This window comes from Drosophila obscura, unplaced genomic scaffold (genome assembly GCF_018151105.1).
Source record: "Drosophila obscura isolate BZ-5 IFL unplaced genomic scaffold, ASM1815110v1 contig_150, whole genome shotgun sequence".
NCBI lineage: Eukaryota > Metazoa > Arthropoda > Insecta > Diptera > Drosophilidae > Drosophila > Drosophila obscura.
Window position 1 is genome coordinate 443,495 of NW_024542736.1, and position 18,198 is coordinate 461,692.

At 46.4% G+C, this 18,198-nt stretch overlaps 6 protein-coding genes across 9 annotated transcripts; 4 read left to right on the forward strand and 2 right to left on the reverse strand.

Annotated features, from left to right (window-relative positions):
- The first annotated feature begins 1,031 nt into the window (after positions 1-1,031).
- Positions 1,032-2,126, forward strand: LOC111079487 (complex I intermediate-associated protein 30, mitochondrial). Its single transcript, XM_022374679.2, has 2 exons — positions 1,032-1,584; positions 1,651-2,126. Exons 1-2 carry the CDS (start codon positions 1,114-1,116, stop codon positions 2,065-2,067), a joined length of 888 nt encoding a protein of 295 aa, XP_022230371.2. The 5' UTR covers positions 1,032-1,113; the 3' UTR covers positions 2,068-2,126.
- Positions 2,127-2,242: 116 nt separating this feature from the next.
- LOC111079488 (probable glucosamine 6-phosphate N-acetyltransferase) lies at positions 2,243-4,442 on the forward strand. Of its 3 annotated transcripts, none has more exons than XM_022374682.2 (6): positions 2,243-2,534; positions 3,086-3,296; positions 3,359-3,486; positions 3,548-3,609; positions 3,679-3,916; positions 4,279-4,442. In XM_022374682.2, the coding sequence occupies exons 1-6, from the start codon at positions 2,532-2,534 to the stop codon at positions 4,318-4,320; spliced, it is 684 nt and encodes a 227-aa protein (XP_022230374.2). In that variant the 5' UTR covers positions 2,243-2,531; the 3' UTR covers positions 4,321-4,442. The 3 variants fall into 3 exon arrangements, with proteins under 3 accessions (XP_022230374.2, XP_022230372.2, XP_022230373.2); XM_022374680.2 differs by lacking the exon at positions 2,243-2,534 and adding an exon at positions 2,903-3,006; XM_022374681.2 differs by lacking the exon at positions 2,243-2,534 and adding an exon at positions 2,903-3,006 and having other exon boundaries at positions 4,358-4,442.
- Positions 4,351-7,428, reverse strand: LOC111079486 (GATOR complex protein WDR24). Its single transcript, XM_022374678.2, has 8 exons — positions 7,221-7,428; positions 6,509-7,151; positions 6,103-6,438; positions 5,960-6,044; positions 5,743-5,898; positions 5,228-5,686; positions 4,972-5,157; positions 4,351-4,908 (listed from the first exon to the last, which is right to left on the reverse strand). Exons 1-8 carry the CDS (start codon positions 7,315-7,317, stop codon positions 4,552-4,554), a joined length of 2,319 nt encoding a protein of 772 aa, XP_022230370.2. The 5' UTR covers positions 7,318-7,428; the 3' UTR covers positions 4,351-4,551.
- Positions 7,429-7,922: 494 nt separating this feature from the next.
- LOC111079480 (integrator complex subunit 11) lies at positions 7,923-10,164 on the forward strand. Its single transcript, XM_022374671.2, has 3 exons — positions 7,923-8,276; positions 8,380-9,354; positions 9,420-10,164. The coding sequence occupies exons 1-3, from the start codon at positions 8,063-8,065 to the stop codon at positions 10,022-10,024; spliced, it is 1,794 nt and encodes a 597-aa protein (XP_022230363.2). The 5' UTR covers positions 7,923-8,062; the 3' UTR covers positions 10,025-10,164.
- Positions 10,165-10,175: 11 nt separating this feature from the next.
- Positions 10,176-11,412, reverse strand: LOC111079481 (ATP synthase subunit gamma, mitochondrial). 2 transcript variants are annotated; one of them, XM_022374672.2, is made up of 2 exons: positions 11,318-11,412; positions 10,176-11,258 (listed from the first exon to the last, which is right to left on the reverse strand). In XM_022374672.2, the coding sequence occupies exon 2, from the start codon at positions 11,234-11,236 to the stop codon at positions 10,343-10,345; it is 894 nt and encodes a 297-aa protein (XP_022230364.1). In that variant the 5' UTR covers positions 11,237-11,258; positions 11,318-11,412; the 3' UTR covers positions 10,176-10,342. The 2 variants fall into 2 exon arrangements, with proteins under 2 accessions (XP_022230364.1, XP_041447525.1); XM_041591591.1 differs by having other exon boundaries at positions 11,322-11,336.
- Positions 11,413-11,723: 311 nt separating this feature from the next.
- On the forward strand, positions 11,724-17,384 carry LOC111079479 (N-terminal kinase-like protein). Its single transcript, XM_041591583.1, is given in 9 exon segments — positions 11,724-11,868; positions 11,932-12,814; positions 12,873-13,096; positions 13,160-13,565; positions 13,631-14,273; positions 14,333-14,497; positions 14,577-14,911; positions 14,968-15,382; positions 15,456-17,384. Coding segments are annotated over 8 exon segments (2,691 nt in total). The 5' UTR covers positions 11,724-11,868; positions 11,932-12,436; the 3' UTR covers positions 15,581-17,384.
- Positions 17,385-18,198: the final 814 nt, after the last annotated feature.

Consider the following 18,198-nt stretch of genomic DNA (forward strand, 5'->3'; position numbering starts at 1 on the left):
TCGGCAGGCTGGATGCCATATAAGAAAAAAGTGTAAAATCTTGGTATTTTTGACATACTAAATAACGTAGCTGCATGTAGAAAATAACAGGTGTATTACTATTACTAGTTACATCTGTGTATAGTGAAACGATTTCAATTTTTGAAATTTTTGCTTAAACCATATCTAAAAATAGTGGAATAAAAATACTATTAGCTACTACTCCAGCTGTTCTTCTTCTTCTTTGAAATTGAAACCTCATCGTGAATTTGGCGCTAAATATTTCTACGTAACGTATAGTGTTAATTATAGGCCGTTTACACTGGGGCTGCGTCATGCTTCTTTGCGTCTTGGCGAAGACGCAGTTTTTTTTACATGGGTTAAGCATAGGGCCCTAGTGGTGGCAAAAAGTTGCGTCAGTGTCTGATTCATGTGCGTCTATTCGGTATAATCGATTGATTTTGCTCATTTTTGGTATTTTCTGCCTATTAGCGCAACTATCACCACTAATAACAACAAAAAATTGTAGATCAAAAATCAAATTTTGGCGCTAAAAATGTATGATTGTGCAAAAAGGTGAAAATATACATAAAGTCATTAAATAAAATACTTGAAACTGATTGTATTATTATCATATGAAATTTTTCTGACCCCCTGATGCCATTAAGACACTGCTGGAGACGAACTTCGGTGGTTTTCATAATTTGAAGAAGAACTCCCACAAACTCTACAATGAAATGTCTGAAAATAATATTTAAATATGAGAATCAATTCTTTTTCGTCCATTTTCCTGACGTCTTGCTTAATTCTGTTGATTTTCAAAAATTTGTGTATCTTTCCTTGTCATCAAACACCCAAATCCAAATTCAAGACGCACGTCTTCCAATGTAAACGCCTTTTCTGCTTCATTGCGTCTATGCCGATATCGATAGCAGACGCGCCCAGTGTAAAAAGCCTATTAGTTCTCATAAAAGTTCTCCCCCATTGGGGGACATAATGGGTTGTCGGCAAACATCGATTGGATATTTCTCTGCGCTAACAAATGGCAAAAGCGAACAGCTGATTGTTGTTACGTTGTTGGAACCGCTTATGGGAGACCGGAAATTTACTTTTTAATTAAACGCAAATGGGAATATGTATAATTTGCTAAGACAAGGACAGCGCTTGGGATGCTGGATGCCGGCTGCCCAGCAAGTACACACCACAGCCGTGCAGCGAACGTTTTGGGAGCGCGAAAAGAAATCCGGCTACAAGACGAAACTGCCAGAGCCGTCCAAGAAACAGCTTATAATGGATGGTCTCCGTGACCTGAAGGATGAGATAAAGCTGTGGCGGAAAGAAGTAAAGGAGCAGCTGGAAAGCGATCCCATACTGGTGTTTCGTCCTGGCGAAACGGATGTGGTGTTCGACTTCAAGGCTCCAGATGTGCTGGACAAGTGGACGGTGACCACCGATGCAGATCATGGCGAAGGCAAGAGCACAGCCGCCCTGGAGCTGAGTGCAGCCGGAGCGGGTCTCTTTCACGGCGAAGTCAACTCAAACCACACAAAGGATGGCATCATAAAGCGGACGGGCTATGCCAATATACGCACAAAGCGAGTGCGGGTAAGTAAGGATTCTCAAAATGGGTTTTCTGTTCGCTTTATAATTGCATGCTTCCATTTCCTGCAGAAATCCTTCAAACGAGAGTCGACCTACGACTGGACGCAGTACAACATGCTGATCATGAAGGTGCGTGGCGATGGACGCAGCTATCTGATCAACTTGCACACCGAGGGCTACTTTGATCTCATGTGGAACGACATCTATCACTATGTGCTGTATACCCGCGGCGGTCCCCATTGGCAGATCGCCAAGATACCCTTCTCCAAGTTCTTCTTATCCTCGAAGGGGCGAGTCCAGGATCGTCAGGGGGCCATACCACTCAATAAAGTAACCCATTTCGGGTTCTCCGTGGCGGCCAAAAAGGGTATGGATGGTCCGTTTGGCCTGGAAATAGACTACGTTGGCCTGGAGTACGATCCCAGTCATAGGGAGGAGTTTGCCTATGAGATGTACCAGACATCCAAGTATATTGTGGCTACGTAATGCCGCTAGAACTGTGTTATTTAATTGTAAAGAAACGAAATAAACGGCAGTTTTGTTTTTAGCTCTCTCTGACTCTTTTAGTACACTCTCTAGTCTCCCTCTCTCTTGGTGCGTTTCTCTTTTCCATCAGCTGTTCAAATGTTTACAATTTAGTCGGAGCGCATTCAGGGTCATTTTGAGTGCGATTTTTCTGTATTTCTTGGGTGCTTGGAAAGGCATGCCCGCCGCCCCTTTGTCATTAGACGACAACCAATTTGGGGCCCGACCGACGCCCCAAGCGCTCTAGGTACGCGTCTGGCGCGTCTAGCCGTTCTCCGCGTTTTGTTTCACGTCGATTTCAGTTCAGTCTGCTCCGAAACTTTGGCCGATAAAAGCAGCGGACAAGCTTCCGCTTCCAGTTTTTTTCTCGTAGTGATAGGCTGTGGTGCTCTATTGCTATCAAACAGCAAACATTAGATAAAATCATGGTGAGTGTTGATGGATGTATCATTTCTGGCTGCATGGCGTGGAATTTTGCCAGCAAGACAGCCACGCAAACGAGCCGGAGAGGCAGCAACATGACCATGTGGCAGTTCAGTCACCAGCACAGCGGTTCGACCTTGAATGCACGTTTTCTTTTGCTTTTAATCCTGGCAAAAACCACAACAAACTAAAATCAATAATGGCAAGAAAATCAAGCCATTTGCTCTGTCGGCTCTTACACATTTTACCGGTTTCGTTTGCGGCGGAGACTAGGAAATTTATGCCCAAACCAGTTGCTCTGGCTGTCTGAAAGTGAGGGCGAAACGAAACGAAACCAGTTCCTGCTACCATTCCTGTTATCGTTGCTTTTGGGGCTCGGTCTCCACCTTTACCTGTTGATTGTCTTTTGGCTCAGTTGTACCTCCAACAGCGTCACTTGCTGACGTGTTTAGTAGTCTGAAAATGGTGCAACACCCGGTAGAAATTACTACATGCGTGTCATCTGCGGAGAGTGGCCTCGTAACTAATCCCGCCCTTATCTGCTAATCAATTACAGCAAGAGACGTATCTGTACGATCCCAGCTTTCTGCTGAAGCTCGACTTTCATCGCACTCCGGCCACGTTCAAGCCATTCATATCGGCAGCCAATCCCGGCGAGCCATGGATGAAGGTGCGCCCCCTCAAGGACACGGACTATGATCGTGGATTCCTGCAGCTGCTCTCCCAACTGACACACGTGGGGAATGTAAATCGCACACAGTTTTTGAGTAAGTAGATCCACTCGCACTCACACGCATCTATTTCATTCTACATGTCTTTGCTTTTGCAGCCCGCTTCTCGCAGATGAAGGCCAGCGGGGATTACTTTGTCACGGTCATCGAAGATACACGCAAGAACGAGATTATTGGAGCTGCCTCTCTGGTGATTGAGCGCAAGTTCATTCACAATTGTTCGGTGGTACGTTGAGGGAATCTTTCTGTATTCTTACTAGTCCTTCATATTCTTCGTAAACTTGCAGCGTGGGCGACTGGAGGATGTGGTGGTCAATGATACATATCGTGGCAAGCAACTGGGCAAGCTGTAAGCATAACCCTGATGCAGATCTTCGGCTGTGACTTATGATTTTTCTCCATTTTGTTGTATACCCAGCATTGTGGTCACCGTCTCGCTGCTGGCCGAAGAACTTGGCTGCTATAAAATGTCGCTGGATTGCAAGGATAAGCTGATCAAGTTCTATGAATCGCTGGGATATGTCCTGATACCCGGCAACTCCAATTCGATGACCATACGCTATGATGAGGGTACGACGCTGAAGCGCAATGCCACCTCGGCTATGGCTGGCACCAGCTCCGGTGCAGCAGGGGCCGACGGCGACTCTTGCCAAACTGTGAGCCTCGAATTTGCCTCTTGACAATTAGCCGCCAACGCTGCTCCAAAATCCAAGCTTTGAGTTGATCCCTCAACCTCAAGGCTGCAACTGCGCGAGGCGCAATGTAATGCAAACCGAAAATTGCACCCCAAAACATAAGCAACAAACTTTCGAAACACTTGCCAAATATTCATTGCGCTAAGGGCACGATGGATTTTTTTGTTGGACAGCGCTGGCAGGCGGTGGTGTCCTTGTGGTGGGTACACACTCTCTCGGGGAATGGGAATCGCCATAAGGACATACAATTAGTTATTTAATTCTAAAGAGGAATCTGGCAACAAATGTGTTGCTCTCTTTTCTTTTGTTTTTAATTCTTACAGAACTCTCAATTTTATAACTTTTTCTCTCCTTTCTGCTACTGAATGTGCGACGGGGCGCTCTCAACTGACAACTTGAAAGGTAGTCGTTATATTACCCTTTAAGAGCACCTTCATCAAGTAGCATTAACATTGATATACATTGAGACATAAATACACCTAAAAACTAATCAACAAACTGCTAGTTATTCCGGCAAGAAGAAGGCCATTCAGGCGCATTCAGTTCAGATTCGATTGGAAGGAAGCTGAGCCACGCTACTCAGCTTCTTCCGCGTCTCATGAATACGCGCACAGGTGGCCACACTTGGGGCACTTTGAGTGCTTGGCAAAGTACTTTTGCAGGTGCTCGATGTGGCCGCCGTGCGAGCAGCCCTGACACCAGGCGTACACACCGCGCACAATCAGTCCGCATACGCAGCACTTGGCCGACTGCATGGACTTGCACTTGTCGCAGTACCAGCCCACTTTGCTGCCCAGCTGACGGCCACAGTCGCCGCAATTCGTATGCATTGCCGTTGAGTGCTGATTGAGTTGCTGCACGGAACGCAGCCAGGATCGGTTAATCACCTCGCAGGCCTCGTTCCACAGCTCGTAGCGATGCAGCTGATCCACATAGGTGTGAAACCAATGCTCCTAATGGATGAGACACAGCCATGAAAATTTACTGATACTCCGGGTCGGGGGATGGCTACTTACAACCAGAGTGTCTTCCAGTGGCAGCAGCTTTCGCGCTTCGCCGAGGGCTATTATCACAGTCAAAGCAGTTTGCACATCGCCCACGTCATTCAGCAGCATGAGAGCATCGGCCACAAATTTGTGTGGCTCCCACATCGCTATGGGCGGGACATGGCTGACCTTCAAAACCGTCGGAACATGCGGCGGCTGCAGGAAAAACCAAAACAATCATTTACAAATCGAGTCAAAAACAAAAAAAACGATTCCTTCTACTTACGGGAGACTTTTCATGGTCGGAGTCCTTGATCTCCAGTTGTGGTCGCGCTGCCTGCACATCGTGATGCAGAGCAGGAAATGCCAGCGCCTTGGCAGCGTCCGTGGGTCCCACATAAATGAAACCATTGCGCAACAACTCAAAGTTATCAAAGGTTATCTCGCTGATGATTTGCGTCTCGGAGAGTATCACTGAACTGGTCGGCGGTTGCTCCACGCCACTGCCACCCAGCGGATCATCATCCTCGTTGGCAGCGGCAATTTCGTGTGTCGCCTCCTGGGCATTGCCATTCAAATCCTTACTCAGGTCACTGCGTTGCTGGGGCCAATCGCTGGCCACCTGCGTGGCTCGCCGTGAGTTAATGGGATTCTTTTGATTCGAGAACGAAGACCGATGCTCAAAGGGCGGCTCAAAGTGATTGCTGCCGTAGAACAGCTTGAGAAAGTTCCACAAGGTGGTGGCCTGCAAATGATGGTAGCTTATAATAGTAGTCCCATAATGCCAGCTGCTTCACTTACATTGTGTTTTGCGTATTTCTTGGACACCTCCGAATTGTGCTCGCACAGCTCGGCCAGCTTCTTGCCGCTCATCATCAGCTCTCGGGCGCATCCGATAAAACATTCATGCTCGAGGCGAGGTTTCGAATCGGCTTCATTTAGGGATAAGCTCGAAAACTGTGTTCAAGATTGCGTTTAAAATATGGCTTTAGGTTCGGCAATGTATCTGTTAGCTTACTGCATCTTTCACCATGAATTTGTACATCCGGGAATGGTCCAAGTGGAACTGAATGCTCCCCGCCACAATGGACTTTCTGCGGTTACTATGGATTGGAAATTATTTACAAACGAATGCAAAATTGTAGAATATTTCAGACATACATGAAGCTGGAACTGGTCTTTGTATTGGATGCACCGCTCGTCTTGGGTGCGTATTCCTTGATTTTATTGGCAAACGATATGTCACCGTATCGGCCCAGACTGGCACCCTGTGCATTGGCCTTCAAAGCCGGTCGTGTGGCATCCTCGAAGGCGTGCTTGTGTAGGGTGGAGTCCTTGCTGGTGGAGAGCAGACAATGCGAATCACTGCCCAGCCAAGCAATGCCCGTCGTCACATTTGTGTGCTCATTGAAGGAGGCGAATGGTATATAGGGCCGCCGTATGTCCCACACATGAATGCTGTAGTCCACCACCAAAGCACAGCTAGCAATGTGATATCTGTGAAGGAAGAGTAAGCCAGGATATTAGCATGATATAATGATCTCGAACCAAATCAATCTTTACGCACGTTCGTTCTGGTCGCCACTTGACGCGTCCCACCACAGCTATCGTGTGTATTGTATACTCCAGGCCTGGCCGTCCATCCATGTCCCACACCTTTATTTGCTTGTCGCGGCTGCCGGTGGCCAGCCAGTTGCGCGTGGGATGCCAGTCACAGGTGTACACGGGTCCATAATGCGCCGTAAACTGCACCATGCACTTGTCCCACTTGCGCATATCCCACAGCTGGACGGTGCCGTTCTCCGAAACGGCTGAGAATATATTTTGGGCATGTGGACTGAACTTCACATCACGCACGGACTCCGAGTTGCTGAAGTATGTGTTCACGGACTTGTCCGAGCGTATATCAAAGCACTTGATGGTGCCATCCTGGGAGCCAGATATCAATATGTTGGGTTCGCTGCTGTGGAACGTCACCGTGTGGGCAGTGCGCTCGTGCTCGTTGTAGACAAGCAGCTGCTTCTGGCGACCGCACTTGGAGTGGTCCCAAACTGATACAACGCCATTGGTGGCCGCCGTGGCCAACAGATTGCAGTCCATGGTGCTCCAGGCAACGTCGTTGGACGAGTAGCTAAGATTTTGGTTCTTCCCGCCACGCATATTACACACTTCCCTAAAGCCATAATCGTCAATAGAATAGACCTTGAGCACTGCGGAAAGCAAAAGAATGTCATGTCTTAACTTTTGGTCGATAATCATATAGGATTGTGGATTCTTACAGCTACGCCCGGCCACTGCGATCAGAGAGTTGTCCTTGCTGAGGGCCAAGGCATTGGCATGCCCCTCCATGCAGATCCGAGAGTCGGGGAAACGCATTTTGTTAGAACAGCTTGAAAATTTGTGCTGTTTCGGGAAATACCATTTAAATCGTAAGAAAACCTATCCGTCGATGAAACGATACTTAACCCACTTCACACCCCTCTATTTAAAAAGTTGAGCACCCTTTGTTAAACCGCGGAGAGTAATACTGTTTGCAAAGGCTCCTTGTAGCTCCATCCTCCTCTTTACTTACAAAACAAAAATTACCTCCCACATCTTTCACCTGTAGTGCGTAAAATATGTTAAAGTTAGATAAATTTCGTGGAAATATTAAATACCCCCCTTGTCGACAATGGGATAACGTTCTATTTTATTGATTGAAATCGTATTCCATAATTTAGATATTCAGTTTAATATTACTAGCTAGTTGGCCCTCTCAGCCCTAAATAAATAATTTTATCCTACAGATATATCAATTATCCACAAGATTGGCTAGTTTTCCTAGTCCTTTTTATTGCATTGTTTACATAAAAAGGTTCAAACAAAAACAACATAAAACGAATGTGACGTCGTTGTTGGTGGCGTTGCCCATTCGCAGACAATTTTGCCTTTTTTCGATGGTATGAGTGGCGTTTTCCAGCACTGTGCGGGCCGAACAGCTGACAGCACACGATTAAGTGGCAACGCTGTCGGTCATCGGAAACAGGCGTCCTTTTAACATTTTTTCCTAATTTCGTCTGCGAGCAAATTTAAAACAATTAATTGTTGAGAATTACGGGTGGTTGAGCAACCAGCAGTTGGCATGCCGGACATAAAGATAACACCACTCGGTGCTGGCCAGGATGTGGGCCGCAGCTGCCTGCTGCTGTCGATGGGCGGCAAAAACATAATGCTCGACTGCGGCATGCATATGGGCTATAATGATGAGCGGCGATTCCCGGACTTCTCGTACATTGTGCCCGAAGGACCCATAACCAGCCACATCGACTGTGTGATCATATCCCACTTCCACCTGGGTAAGTAGGCGCGCGCCTTGGCCTTGGCGCCTTATCTCTGATGAAATTTCGTGAGACAGTCTAATCGTTTTTTCCCCAAAACTTATCAATGGCTGGTATTCAGATCACTGTGGCGCTTTGCCCTACATGTCGGAGATTGTTGGCTACAATGGGCCCATTTACATGACACATCCGACCAAGGCAATTGCACCGATCCTGCTCGAGGATATGCGAAAGGTGGCTGTGGAGCGGAAGGGCGAATCGAACTTTTTCACCACGCAAATGATCAAGGACTGCATGAAGAAGGTGATACCGGTGACGCTGCATCAGAGCATGATGGTGGACACTGATCTGGAGATCAAGGCCTACTATGCCGGTCACGTGCTGGGCGCTGCCATGTTTTGGATCAAAGTTGGCTCCCAAAGCGTAGTCTACACTGGCGACTACAACATGACGCCGGATCGCCATCTGGGCGCTGCCTGGATCGACAAGTGTCGGCCCGATCTGCTCATCTCCGAAAGCACCTATGCCACCACAATACGCGATTCGAAGCGTTGTCGCGAACGCGACTTCCTCAAGAAGGTGCACGAGTGTGTGGCGCGTGGCGGCAAAGTGCTGATCCCTGTGTTTGCCCTGGGACGGGCGCAGGAGCTGTGCATATTGCTGGAGACCTACTGGGAGCGCATGAACCTCAAATATCCCATCTACTTTGCCCTGGGCCTCACCGAGAAGGCCAACACGTACTACAAGATGTTCATCACATGGACGAACCAGAAGATACGCAAGACATTCGTCCATCGTAATATGTTTGACTTCAAGCACATCAAACCGTTCGATAAGGCTTACATCGATAATCCCGGCGCAATGGTTGTGTTTGCCACGCCAGGCATGCTGCATGCCGGCCTCTCGCTGCAAATATTCAAAAAGTGGGCGCCAAATGAGAACAATATGGTCATCATGCCCGGCTACTGTGTGCAGGGCACCGTGGGCAACAAGATACTCGGCGGTGCCAAGAAGGTGGAGTTCGAAAATCGTCAAGTGGTTGAGGTCAAAATGGCAGTGGAGTACATGAGTTTTTCGGCGCATGCCGATGCCAAAGGTTTGCATCCAACAGCAGATTCGACGTTGACTTTCTCTAAAGAACTTTTCTTATTTTTTTTGCAGGAATAATGCAGCTGATTCAAAACTGTGAGCCAAAGAACGTAATGCTCGTCCATGGCGAGGCGGAGAAGATGAAGTTTTTGCGCTCAAAGATCAAGGACGAGTTCAATTTGGAAACGTACATGCCCGCCAATGGCGAGACCTGTGTGATCTCCACGCCCGTTCGAATACCCGTGGACGCTGCCGTTTCCCTGCTAAAGGCCGAGGCTCGGTCGTACAATGCACAGCCGCCGGATCCGAAGCGACGACGACTCATCCATGGTGTACTGGTGATGAAGGACAATCGAATAATGCTGCAAAATCTAACAGATGCCCTCAAGGAGATTGGCATCAATCGGCATGTGATGCGCTTCACGTCCAAGGTGAAAATTGATGACCCCGGGCCAACGTTGCTTACCAGCGAACGTCTGAAGACACTGCTGGAGGAGAAACTGGTCGGCTGGACGGTGGCACTGCAGGATAATGGCTCCATCACCATTGAATCCGTTGAGGTGAAGGTCGAGGAGGATGCCAAGGATCCCAAGCAGAAAACGCTATTGATTTCATGGACCAACCAGGACGAGGACATTGGTGCCTACATACTCAGTGTACTGCAGAACATGTGCTAGATGCCCAACGAAACTCCCCCACAAATATGCCTTAATTCCATAGTTTGCTAAGCACAAAGTGTTTACATCGTTTTATGATATCTGAATGAATGAAAATAAAACATAAATATGTAGTCCGAGATCCAAACAAGAATCAATCATATTCCAATAGTTCGGTTCGTTCGTTCCACGCTATTTATTCTGGGAGTTATTCAGAAAGACTTTAACATTAATGTAATCCAAGGCGCTGCTCCTGGGCACCTTGAATCATATGCAATTACGTTTTATATCGTTGGAGCTGTTCGAACTGCGGGTTTCCGTAGGGGGACAGACGACAGCTTATGTGAGGGCAGCAGCACCAGAGATGATCTCAATCAGCTCGCGAGTGATGACAGCCTGTCGGGTGCGGTTGAATGTGAGTGTAAGTTTGTCAATCATCTCACCGGCGTTCTTCGAAGCATTGTCCATGGCCGTCATACGGGAGGACTGCTCCGAGCAGGCACCCTCCTTCATGGCGAAGAAGACGAGGGAGGCCAGCGAGAACTCCAAGTAGCTCTTGACGACATCGCTGTCGAGCGAGTCATAAGTGGCAAGCTTCTCAGACTTCTCGACAGTGGGGCCACCGAAGATGGGCAGTGTGCTGCACTGGTACGACACCACAGACTTGAACTTGTTGTACACGATCTTGCCCTCGGTATAATCGTAACCAGTGTTCAGGACCTCGTGGGCGATCTTCGAGGCATCCAGGAAAGTGGGGGGCAGACGACCGATTTCGCTGGCCACCATCAGGATGTTCTTGCCGTACAAACGAGCCAGAATGGAGCGAGACTTGTCGCCCACGCAGAACACCTTGGTTTTGGTATCATCGATGGCCAGCTCGCCGCGAATGAGACGCGCCACACCAGTGTGAACGGCACCGCACAGACCACGGTCCGATGTTACGGCGATGAGCAGCTTCTTGGGCTCGTCCTTCTCATCGGCCACGATCTCGGTCTTTTCGAAAAACTGCTGGGCACCGATGCCGTAAGGACGCGCCGCCTTCAAATCACGCTCGGCACGGGCGTATTTGGCCGCGGACACCATCTTCATCGATTGCGTAATTTTCTGAATGTTCTTCACCGATTTCAGGCGCATGGAAATGGTCTTCAAGGTGGCCATGCCACGCTGCTGCTGGGCCTGCATGGTGGCTTCAAGGGCCATGGGCAGCAAAAGCGTAGTGCGTTGCATCATCATCCTGTGAGCTGTCAAAGATTCCCTGCTCAGAAAATTAGCAAAAAATTACACACACAGTTAAAATCGGCAGCGAAAAATTACCTGCGTTAAGTTGGCTGCGCGACGACGATGTCATAACACCGATGAATTAGGGCTTCAAAACCATCGACAGCACTATCGATAGTATCGATTATTTTAGAGTTGGTCGCCAAATCAACGATCTATCGTTTCAGAGAAAATTAATTAAGCGCACAAGCAAAATTTATAACAAATCAATGCAATAAATATGATGAAAGGGAAACGCATCTCAGGATACCATCCGCTCCAGTACTGGAAATTGTATTTCGTTTAAATTATTTAAAAAGTTTTGACTCAACTATATCGATTGATACATCGATAAAAATATATCACGTTGGAAAATATTTTTGACCCCTATATAAAAAAAGTACCATAAATCAAAATAGCCATTACATTGGATTGGTGGCATGATATTTGTTCAAACCGAGCTAAAATCAGAAAATAATGAACGAGTTTCAGCCAACTGCACCTTATTCACGCCACAAACAACCTATCGATGTGATACCAATATTTAGCCCGCGACAATCAGCTGCTCGCTACTGCGATAGTTCGAAAGAAGAAGAGAAAAAGCTGACGTACTCCAGAAAAGATTAGAAATATTTTACCCAATAATTTAACTTCCTCCTTCCCCCCAAAAGCCAAGCTCGACACTTACTAGACTTCACTTCCGACTACTTAAACGATGAAACCACACAAAAGTCAAAGCAGATAAGAAGGCCCCCCTCACCACCCCCAACGATTGTGCTGTGTGCTGGAAAATTGTTGCTGCGCACAGGAGAGGAGAGGAGACGGACACGACAGAAGACGTAGACAAACCAAACGGGTGGAAAAAGAGGTCCAAAGCTGCCAGGCGGGCTTGGCTAACGTATGACGGAGATAAAGATAAAGCCCCACAGTCAGTGCATTGAAGAAAAGATACCAGCTGGCAAAATCAAGCGAAAAGTGGAGCTAACTAGGTGCCTTCAACAATAATATAATCAACAGCAACAGCTGCGTGAGTGTGTTTGTGTGTGCAATAGTGTGTGTGTGTGTACTGTGTGTTGGGTGCGCAGTGTTGTTGGTGCCGTCGTCGTCGTCGTTGTTGCGTCGTGGTGGTCGTGACACAACAGTAACAAAATATTGAGCCGTCGAGCAAAACACATAATGTGGTCGTTCTTCTCGCGCGACTCCACCAAAGACTTCCCCTACGACATTGGTGAACCAGTCAGTGGCTTCGACAACTACTCCATATGGACGCTGCACAAGGCCAAGCGCAAAGGCACCCTCGAGGAGGTCTCCGTCTTTGTCTATGACATACGCAGCGGCTCTGACACGAAATGTGAGCTGGCCAAGGCGGCATTGAAGCGGCTGAAAACGTTGCGTCACCCGAGCATACTGCAATACTTGGACTCACTGGAGACGGACAAGATGCTGTACGTGGCCACGGAGGCGGTGGATCCACTGGGCACATATTTCACCAAACTGGCCACAGACAATGTCCAGAAGGGCCTCTACCTGGCCTGGGGCATCTTCCAGATCACGGTAAGCCTCTGATGGCACTCAATAAATGTTCCAACTGATTCAATTAATTCTCTTTCAGCGTGCCCTGTCCTTCCTCAACAACGATGGCAATCTGAGGCATAACAACGTGTCTGCCTGGTCGGTATTTGTCAACGCTTCGGGCGAGTGGAAGCTGGGCAGCCTGGAGTATGTTTCCGCCGCCGATGGCAATCCCATGCCGCCGGTGAAAATCCCAGTCACCCTGGAGGTCTACGACTCGCCCGAGAAGAATGATCAGAGCAAGCTCAAGGCGGCCACCAAATGGTAGAACTCTCATAAAACTCTTTCTGCATAATTTACCTAAACTTTGTGGTTCTACTTCGCCAGTTCTGTGGACATGTGGGGCCTGGGCTGCCTCGTGTGGGAGGCGTTTAATGGGGTTCTGAAGCAGCGCTCGAACCTCAAGGATATCGATCACATACCCAAATCCCTGCAGTCGCTCTACTGCGAGCTGGTGGGTGCCTCGCCTTCGAATCGGCCCAATCCGGCGGATATCATTACCCGCTGTCGGAAGCCGGGCGGCTTCTTCAAGAACGATTTGGTGGACACTCTGCTCTTCCTGGAGGAAATCCAAATCAAAGACAAGGCGGAAAAGAATCGGTTCTTCAGTGGCCTCACCACACACCTGGACAACTTTCCCGATAATGTGTGCAAGCACAAGATACTTCCACAGCTGATAAACTCGTACGAGTATGGAGATGCGGGCTCCGCTGTGCTTGCGCCCATGTTCAAGGTAGGCCTATGGTTATGCCATCAAAAGAGCAATCAATAAATGTATTCCCAAAAATGTTTTTGCAGCTGGGCAAACTGTTGGACGAGTTGGAATATCAGAAGCGGATTGTGCCCTGCGTCGTCAAGTTGTTTGCCTCCACGGATCGTGTGACGCGGTCACGTCTGCTGCAGCAGTTGGATCTGTTCATAGCCCATCTGCAGCCACAGGTGGTCAACGATCAGATATTCCCGCAAGTGGCTCATGGATTTCTGGACACAAATGCCACCATTCGCGAGCAGACGGTCAAATCGATCATTCATTTGGCTCCCAAGTTGAATTACAATAATCTCAACGTGGAGGTTCTGCGCCATTTTGCGCGTCTGCAGGCGCGCGATGATCAGGGTGGCATCCGGACCAATACGACCGTGTGCCTGGGCAAGATTGCACCGCATTTGCATCCGCAGGTGCGTCAGCGTGTCCTGGTCTCTGCCTTTATTCGTGCCATGCGAGATCCATTCCCGCCGGCACGTGTGGCCGGCGTATTGGCGCTGGCCGCCACCCAGCAGTACTTTTTGCTCAGCGAGGTGGCCAATCGTGTCTTGCCATCGCTGTGTTCGCTGAGCGTTGACCCGGAGAAGACAGTGCGCGATCCGGCGTTTAAAACCATACGCGGATTCCTGGGCAAGTTGGAGAAGGTATCCGAGGATCCCAGTTTGCGTGAGACGATGGGTGAGACTTTCAGAACTAAATGAATCGTTAAACGAAATGCTAAAATATACATTTTGCAGAGGCTGATGTGCACACGGCAACGCCATCGATCGGCAATGCTGCAGCCACCTGGGCGGGATGGGCTGTGACGGCCGTTACAGCCAAGTTCTATCGCAGCCAAAGTGATTCATCTAGACCAAGACCACCTTTAACTGGACGCAATCTATCCAAGCCAGCGTCGCTTGGTGAGTTTTTGGACTGGTGGTCTGCCTTTGTCTTGGATCTAATTTGTATCGTTTTTTTTTTTTTTTTTTGTACTTTCAGAGCAACCATCGAGCAGCAGCCTTTCTACCACCACAAGTAGTGTTACCTCAATGACCTCGCTGGAGCATGAGAGCAATGAGACCTCCGCCTCGGCCTCCGACTATGGCAACAACGATTGGGACAACGAAAACTGGGGGAAATGGATGTAAGCATAAAGCCATAAAACCATAAAGAAAGACTTACATTAAATGGGTTTTCCGCAGACCTCTCAGGATCCCAGCAGTCCGCTGGCAGCCACCTCCAACAATGGTGGTGCATTGGTGGCCACCAATGCCCTGATTGAGGTGCGCGATGGCTGGGACAACGAGGAATGGGGTAGCCTCGAAGAGGATCCGGTAAGTTAAAAAATATATCATTGGTTCCATTCCATGCTGATTGCCATTCATTGCAGTGCGAGGAGGAGGAGCAGGCGGAACAGGAACACCAACAGCAGCAGCTGTTGGCAAGACAATCGATATCCTCCACAACATCATCCAGTCAGCAGCAGCAGCATCGTCCGCTGCTGCCGCACCAGCATCCGCATCAACAGCAGCTGCAGCAGCACGAACTAAACGAGCTGATCGAACCGCTGGCCAAACTCAATTCCCATGTCACGTCGCCGTCGAAGAGCCAGCAGCAGAACATGCTGCGGCCCAAGGAGCTGCCCAATCTATCCAGCAGCAATACGTCGCCCACGTCGGCAACTGCCAATTGCAATAATATAAGCCCGCCTTCGTCGCATTTGAATAATTCGACGCATAATGCCAATTGGAATAGCGATTCGTGGGCCGATGGTGAATTTGAGACGCTGGAGGAGCCGGGTATGGGTGAGTGTTCTCCTTCAACTCAGAGATAGATAAAGAGAGATCTACTGCTAATGTGAATCCGTTTGCTCTTTAGGCAATAAACTGGATGATGCGCGGCGCAAGCGCGAGGAGAAGAAACTGCAGCGACAACGTGAACTGGAGGCTCGTCGCGCCCAGCGAGCGACTGGCCCATTGAAATTGGGCGCCAAAAAGCTTTAAAAGTAATAACCGAATAACAGCATTGTGTGTTTTATATAGCTGTTATTTCCATAACCCCCTCTCCCCTCAATTAAATTTAAGCTCCCATAAAGTGTATTTGTATATTTCTAAATGCGTGTGTGCATCCCCCCTGTGTATGTGTGTGTACTCGTAAATGTTTTGCATTCAATGCAATCTCAGTGTTTTTTGGAGCCTCCAATTTCGATACAGTTTATAGCCATATTATACATAGTCGTAATGCCGGCACCCGATATTCACTAATGTATCTCTCTTACGAAATTTCAAATGTAAAGCACTGTAATTAAAAATGTAATTTATATTTATATAAAACCCCCTCCCCCCAAGCAGTAGTTAGTAAATATGTAACTTCAAATTTGTACTTTTTAGTAATCGAAAGAAATCAACTAAAATATAGCGATGAGCCCTTGCCCTTGCAGGGCCAACTCAACGTAGCCTGTGTTGAGATTACATTTTGATATAAGAAATGTTAGAAGAAAGCATGTCCAAGGTCCGAATCTCTGCAGGGGATCCATCTGCAGGGAATTTTTGTGTAAATTGAGGTGTGAAAGGATTCAATATCAAAGTTGGAAGATGGATAAACGGAAAGTGAAATCTTTTCCCACTCCTACTATCAGTGTGTGCCTGTTTTTCTCTCTCTCTCTGTGTGGTTGTCTGTGTGTGCTTGAGCGTTTTCCTAACTTATTTTACTCGCCAATTTTCCAAGCTAGAAAAGAAAAGTATTCCATATTAGATTTTCTAGCAGCGCTGTAAGAAGACAAACATTTAAATGAATAAATAAAAAAACAAAATAAAAAATATTTTTGCGAATAGAGAGCGTAACCAAAAATTTGTGAATTTTAATACATTAATATACAAAAAAAAAATATAATACAAAGTACATATTTTTATATAGCTCATAATAAATGGAAACGAATTAAATAGAACCAACAGCAACTAACAAACAAACAACAAAAAAAAAAAAGAGAAAAAACGCAAACCAAACACAAGCAATTAGTGAATGGAAACAAATTTTGATAGCTTTTCCACAGAAATAACATTTTTGAATCGTATGTAGTTGAAATTGCACTTGTTATATTGATGATAAGTATCGTATCCTATGTTTGCTGCATACATATGTACATACGTATGTATGTATGTATGGTAGGATCGTGATTAATTGCGTTTTCTTTTTCTACGGCATTTTTAAAGTATTTTCCCCGAGTAAGGAACAGCACCAAAAAACCGCAAGGCCATTTATTGCATGTGAAAACTATTAGAGTTGCCTAAGCATTACAAAAACACACTGATAACTTTTGAAAGTCCTGTACATATACAAATATAAGTATACCAGATTATACATACATACATATACCTTAACATACATATATGCCGATTTTTTCCAATACCTCAATATCAGTGTACAATTTTTCCATAATACATATATTTTTGAAATACGAAAATAATAACCCAAAATGAAAGTAACAAACAAAAAACAAAAGTGTTGAATTTTTGAAATCTCATTGTTGTCGAAGCAGCAGCAGCGTCTGTGTGTGTGTATGGGAAAACATATACCTTTTGCATACATTCCAAGCAAACATATTGTATATTTGTAATTTATGCAACTCGACCCACAGCTCCCCTATGGTCACGCCTTCAGCCTCCAGTCTACAGTCTCTCGTTCCTCAAGCTCCCTGGCATTCATTGGCAAAACATTTTTCGTACAATCCAAAAAATTCTCTCAGAAAATTCAACATTTGAATAAAAATAAAAGAAAAACATATAATTGATATATGGAAAATTTATTGTTTAGAAAAATTTTTAAGACTGCAAAAATAAACATAAAATTCATTGAGAGTGCTAATGATAAAAACAAAAAAAAAGAGAAAAAAAAACCAAGATTATTTAGTACTAATCATCAATAAATTTTGAAATAATAAAAAACAACTAAAAAATTGTTTTCATTTTGTGTTGGGACTACGTTTTGCGCTTCAGCACTTTACTTGCTTTAATTGGAGACCTAAATCTACTTGTTTTTATTCTTTTAATTGATATCCAGGGATGGTTCTCCCACATCTGGTTGTGCAGACAAAAACCGGATACAGGCATCTGTTTTTCCAACTGTTTACCAGCTTCGCCCGCTAATTGCAACAATTCAGACTGAACGTGGTTGATATGGCCTTGGTTTTAACAGCTGTTTTGGCTAGCTTCGAGGATAATTTAGATCGGTTGGGAGAGATAAAGCGGCAAAGAACGGAAAAGAACAAAGATATTGGTAAAATGAAAACATGAGAGGCGAATGTGAGGCAGTTGAACAAATGTACAAACAATGTACAATATTGCCAAGTTCAAGGCTACAATTATGCAGCTACTTTGCTTTTTAATCAATTAACTTTTCGACCAATATGGTCTTAGAAGACTAGAAATACTTTATTAATGAACATTATTATCAGCCCCTTCCACAAATGACATATATTTTTCGTAGCATACTTTTCTGGAGCATAGCCAAAGCATCAAATATCTTTCAGCACTCTTATCCTGCTCAATACCAATTGAAATGAGTCTGAATATGCGGCAATTAATGCTCCTTGGAAGTCCCCCAATGTCATAACGTTGTTTTG

What these genes read in the sequence shown, in the direction of transcription:
- LOC111079487 (XM_022374679.2), top strand. Translation starts at nt 1,114, where the DNA reads ATGTATAATTTGCTAAGACAAGGACAGCGCTTGGGATGCTGGATGCCG. An exon ending in TACGCACAAAGCGAGTGCGG is followed by an intron (nt 1,585 to 1,650) that starts GTAAGTAAGGAT and finishes CATTTCCTGCAG; the next exon opens with AAATCCTTCAAACGAGAGTC.
- LOC111079488 (XM_022374680.2), top strand. An exon ending in GGCAAGCAACTGGGCAAGCT is followed by an intron (nt 3,610 to 3,678) that starts GTAAGCATAACC and finishes TTGTATACCCAG; the next exon opens with CATTGTGGTCACCGTCTCGC. An exon ending in ACGGCGACTCTTGCCAAACT is followed by an intron (nt 3,917 to 4,278) that starts GTGAGCCTCGAA and finishes TAATTCTTACAG; the next exon opens with AACTCTCAATTTTATAACTT.
- LOC111079486 (XM_022374678.2), bottom strand. Translation starts at nt 7,317, where the DNA reads ATGCGTTTCCCCGACTCTCGGATCTGCATGGAGGGGCATGCCAATGCC. An exon ending in CGCAGTGGCCGGGCGTAGCT is followed by an intron (nt 7,152 to 7,220) that starts GTAAGAATCCAC and finishes TGCTTTCCGCAG; the next exon opens with TGCTCAAGGTCTATTCTATT. An exon ending in AAGACCAGTTCCAGCTTCAT is followed by an intron (nt 6,045 to 6,102) that starts GTATGTCTGAAA and finishes TCCAATCCATAG; the next exon opens with TAACCGCAGAAAGTCCATTG.
- LOC111079480 (XM_022374671.2), top strand. Translation starts at nt 8,063, where the DNA reads ATGCCGGACATAAAGATAACACCACTCGGTGCTGGCCAGGATGTGGGC. An exon ending in CATATCCCACTTCCACCTGG is followed by an intron (nt 8,277 to 8,379) that starts GTAAGTAGGCGC and finishes GCTGGTATTCAG; the next exon opens with ATCACTGTGGCGCTTTGCCC. An exon ending in GGCGCATGCCGATGCCAAAG is followed by an intron (nt 9,355 to 9,419) that starts GTTTGCATCCAA and finishes TTTTTTTTGCAG; the next exon opens with GAATAATGCAGCTGATTCAA.
- LOC111079481 (XM_022374672.2), bottom strand. Translation starts at nt 11,236, where the DNA reads ATGATGATGCAACGCACTACGCTTTTGCTGCCCATGGCCCTTGAAGCC.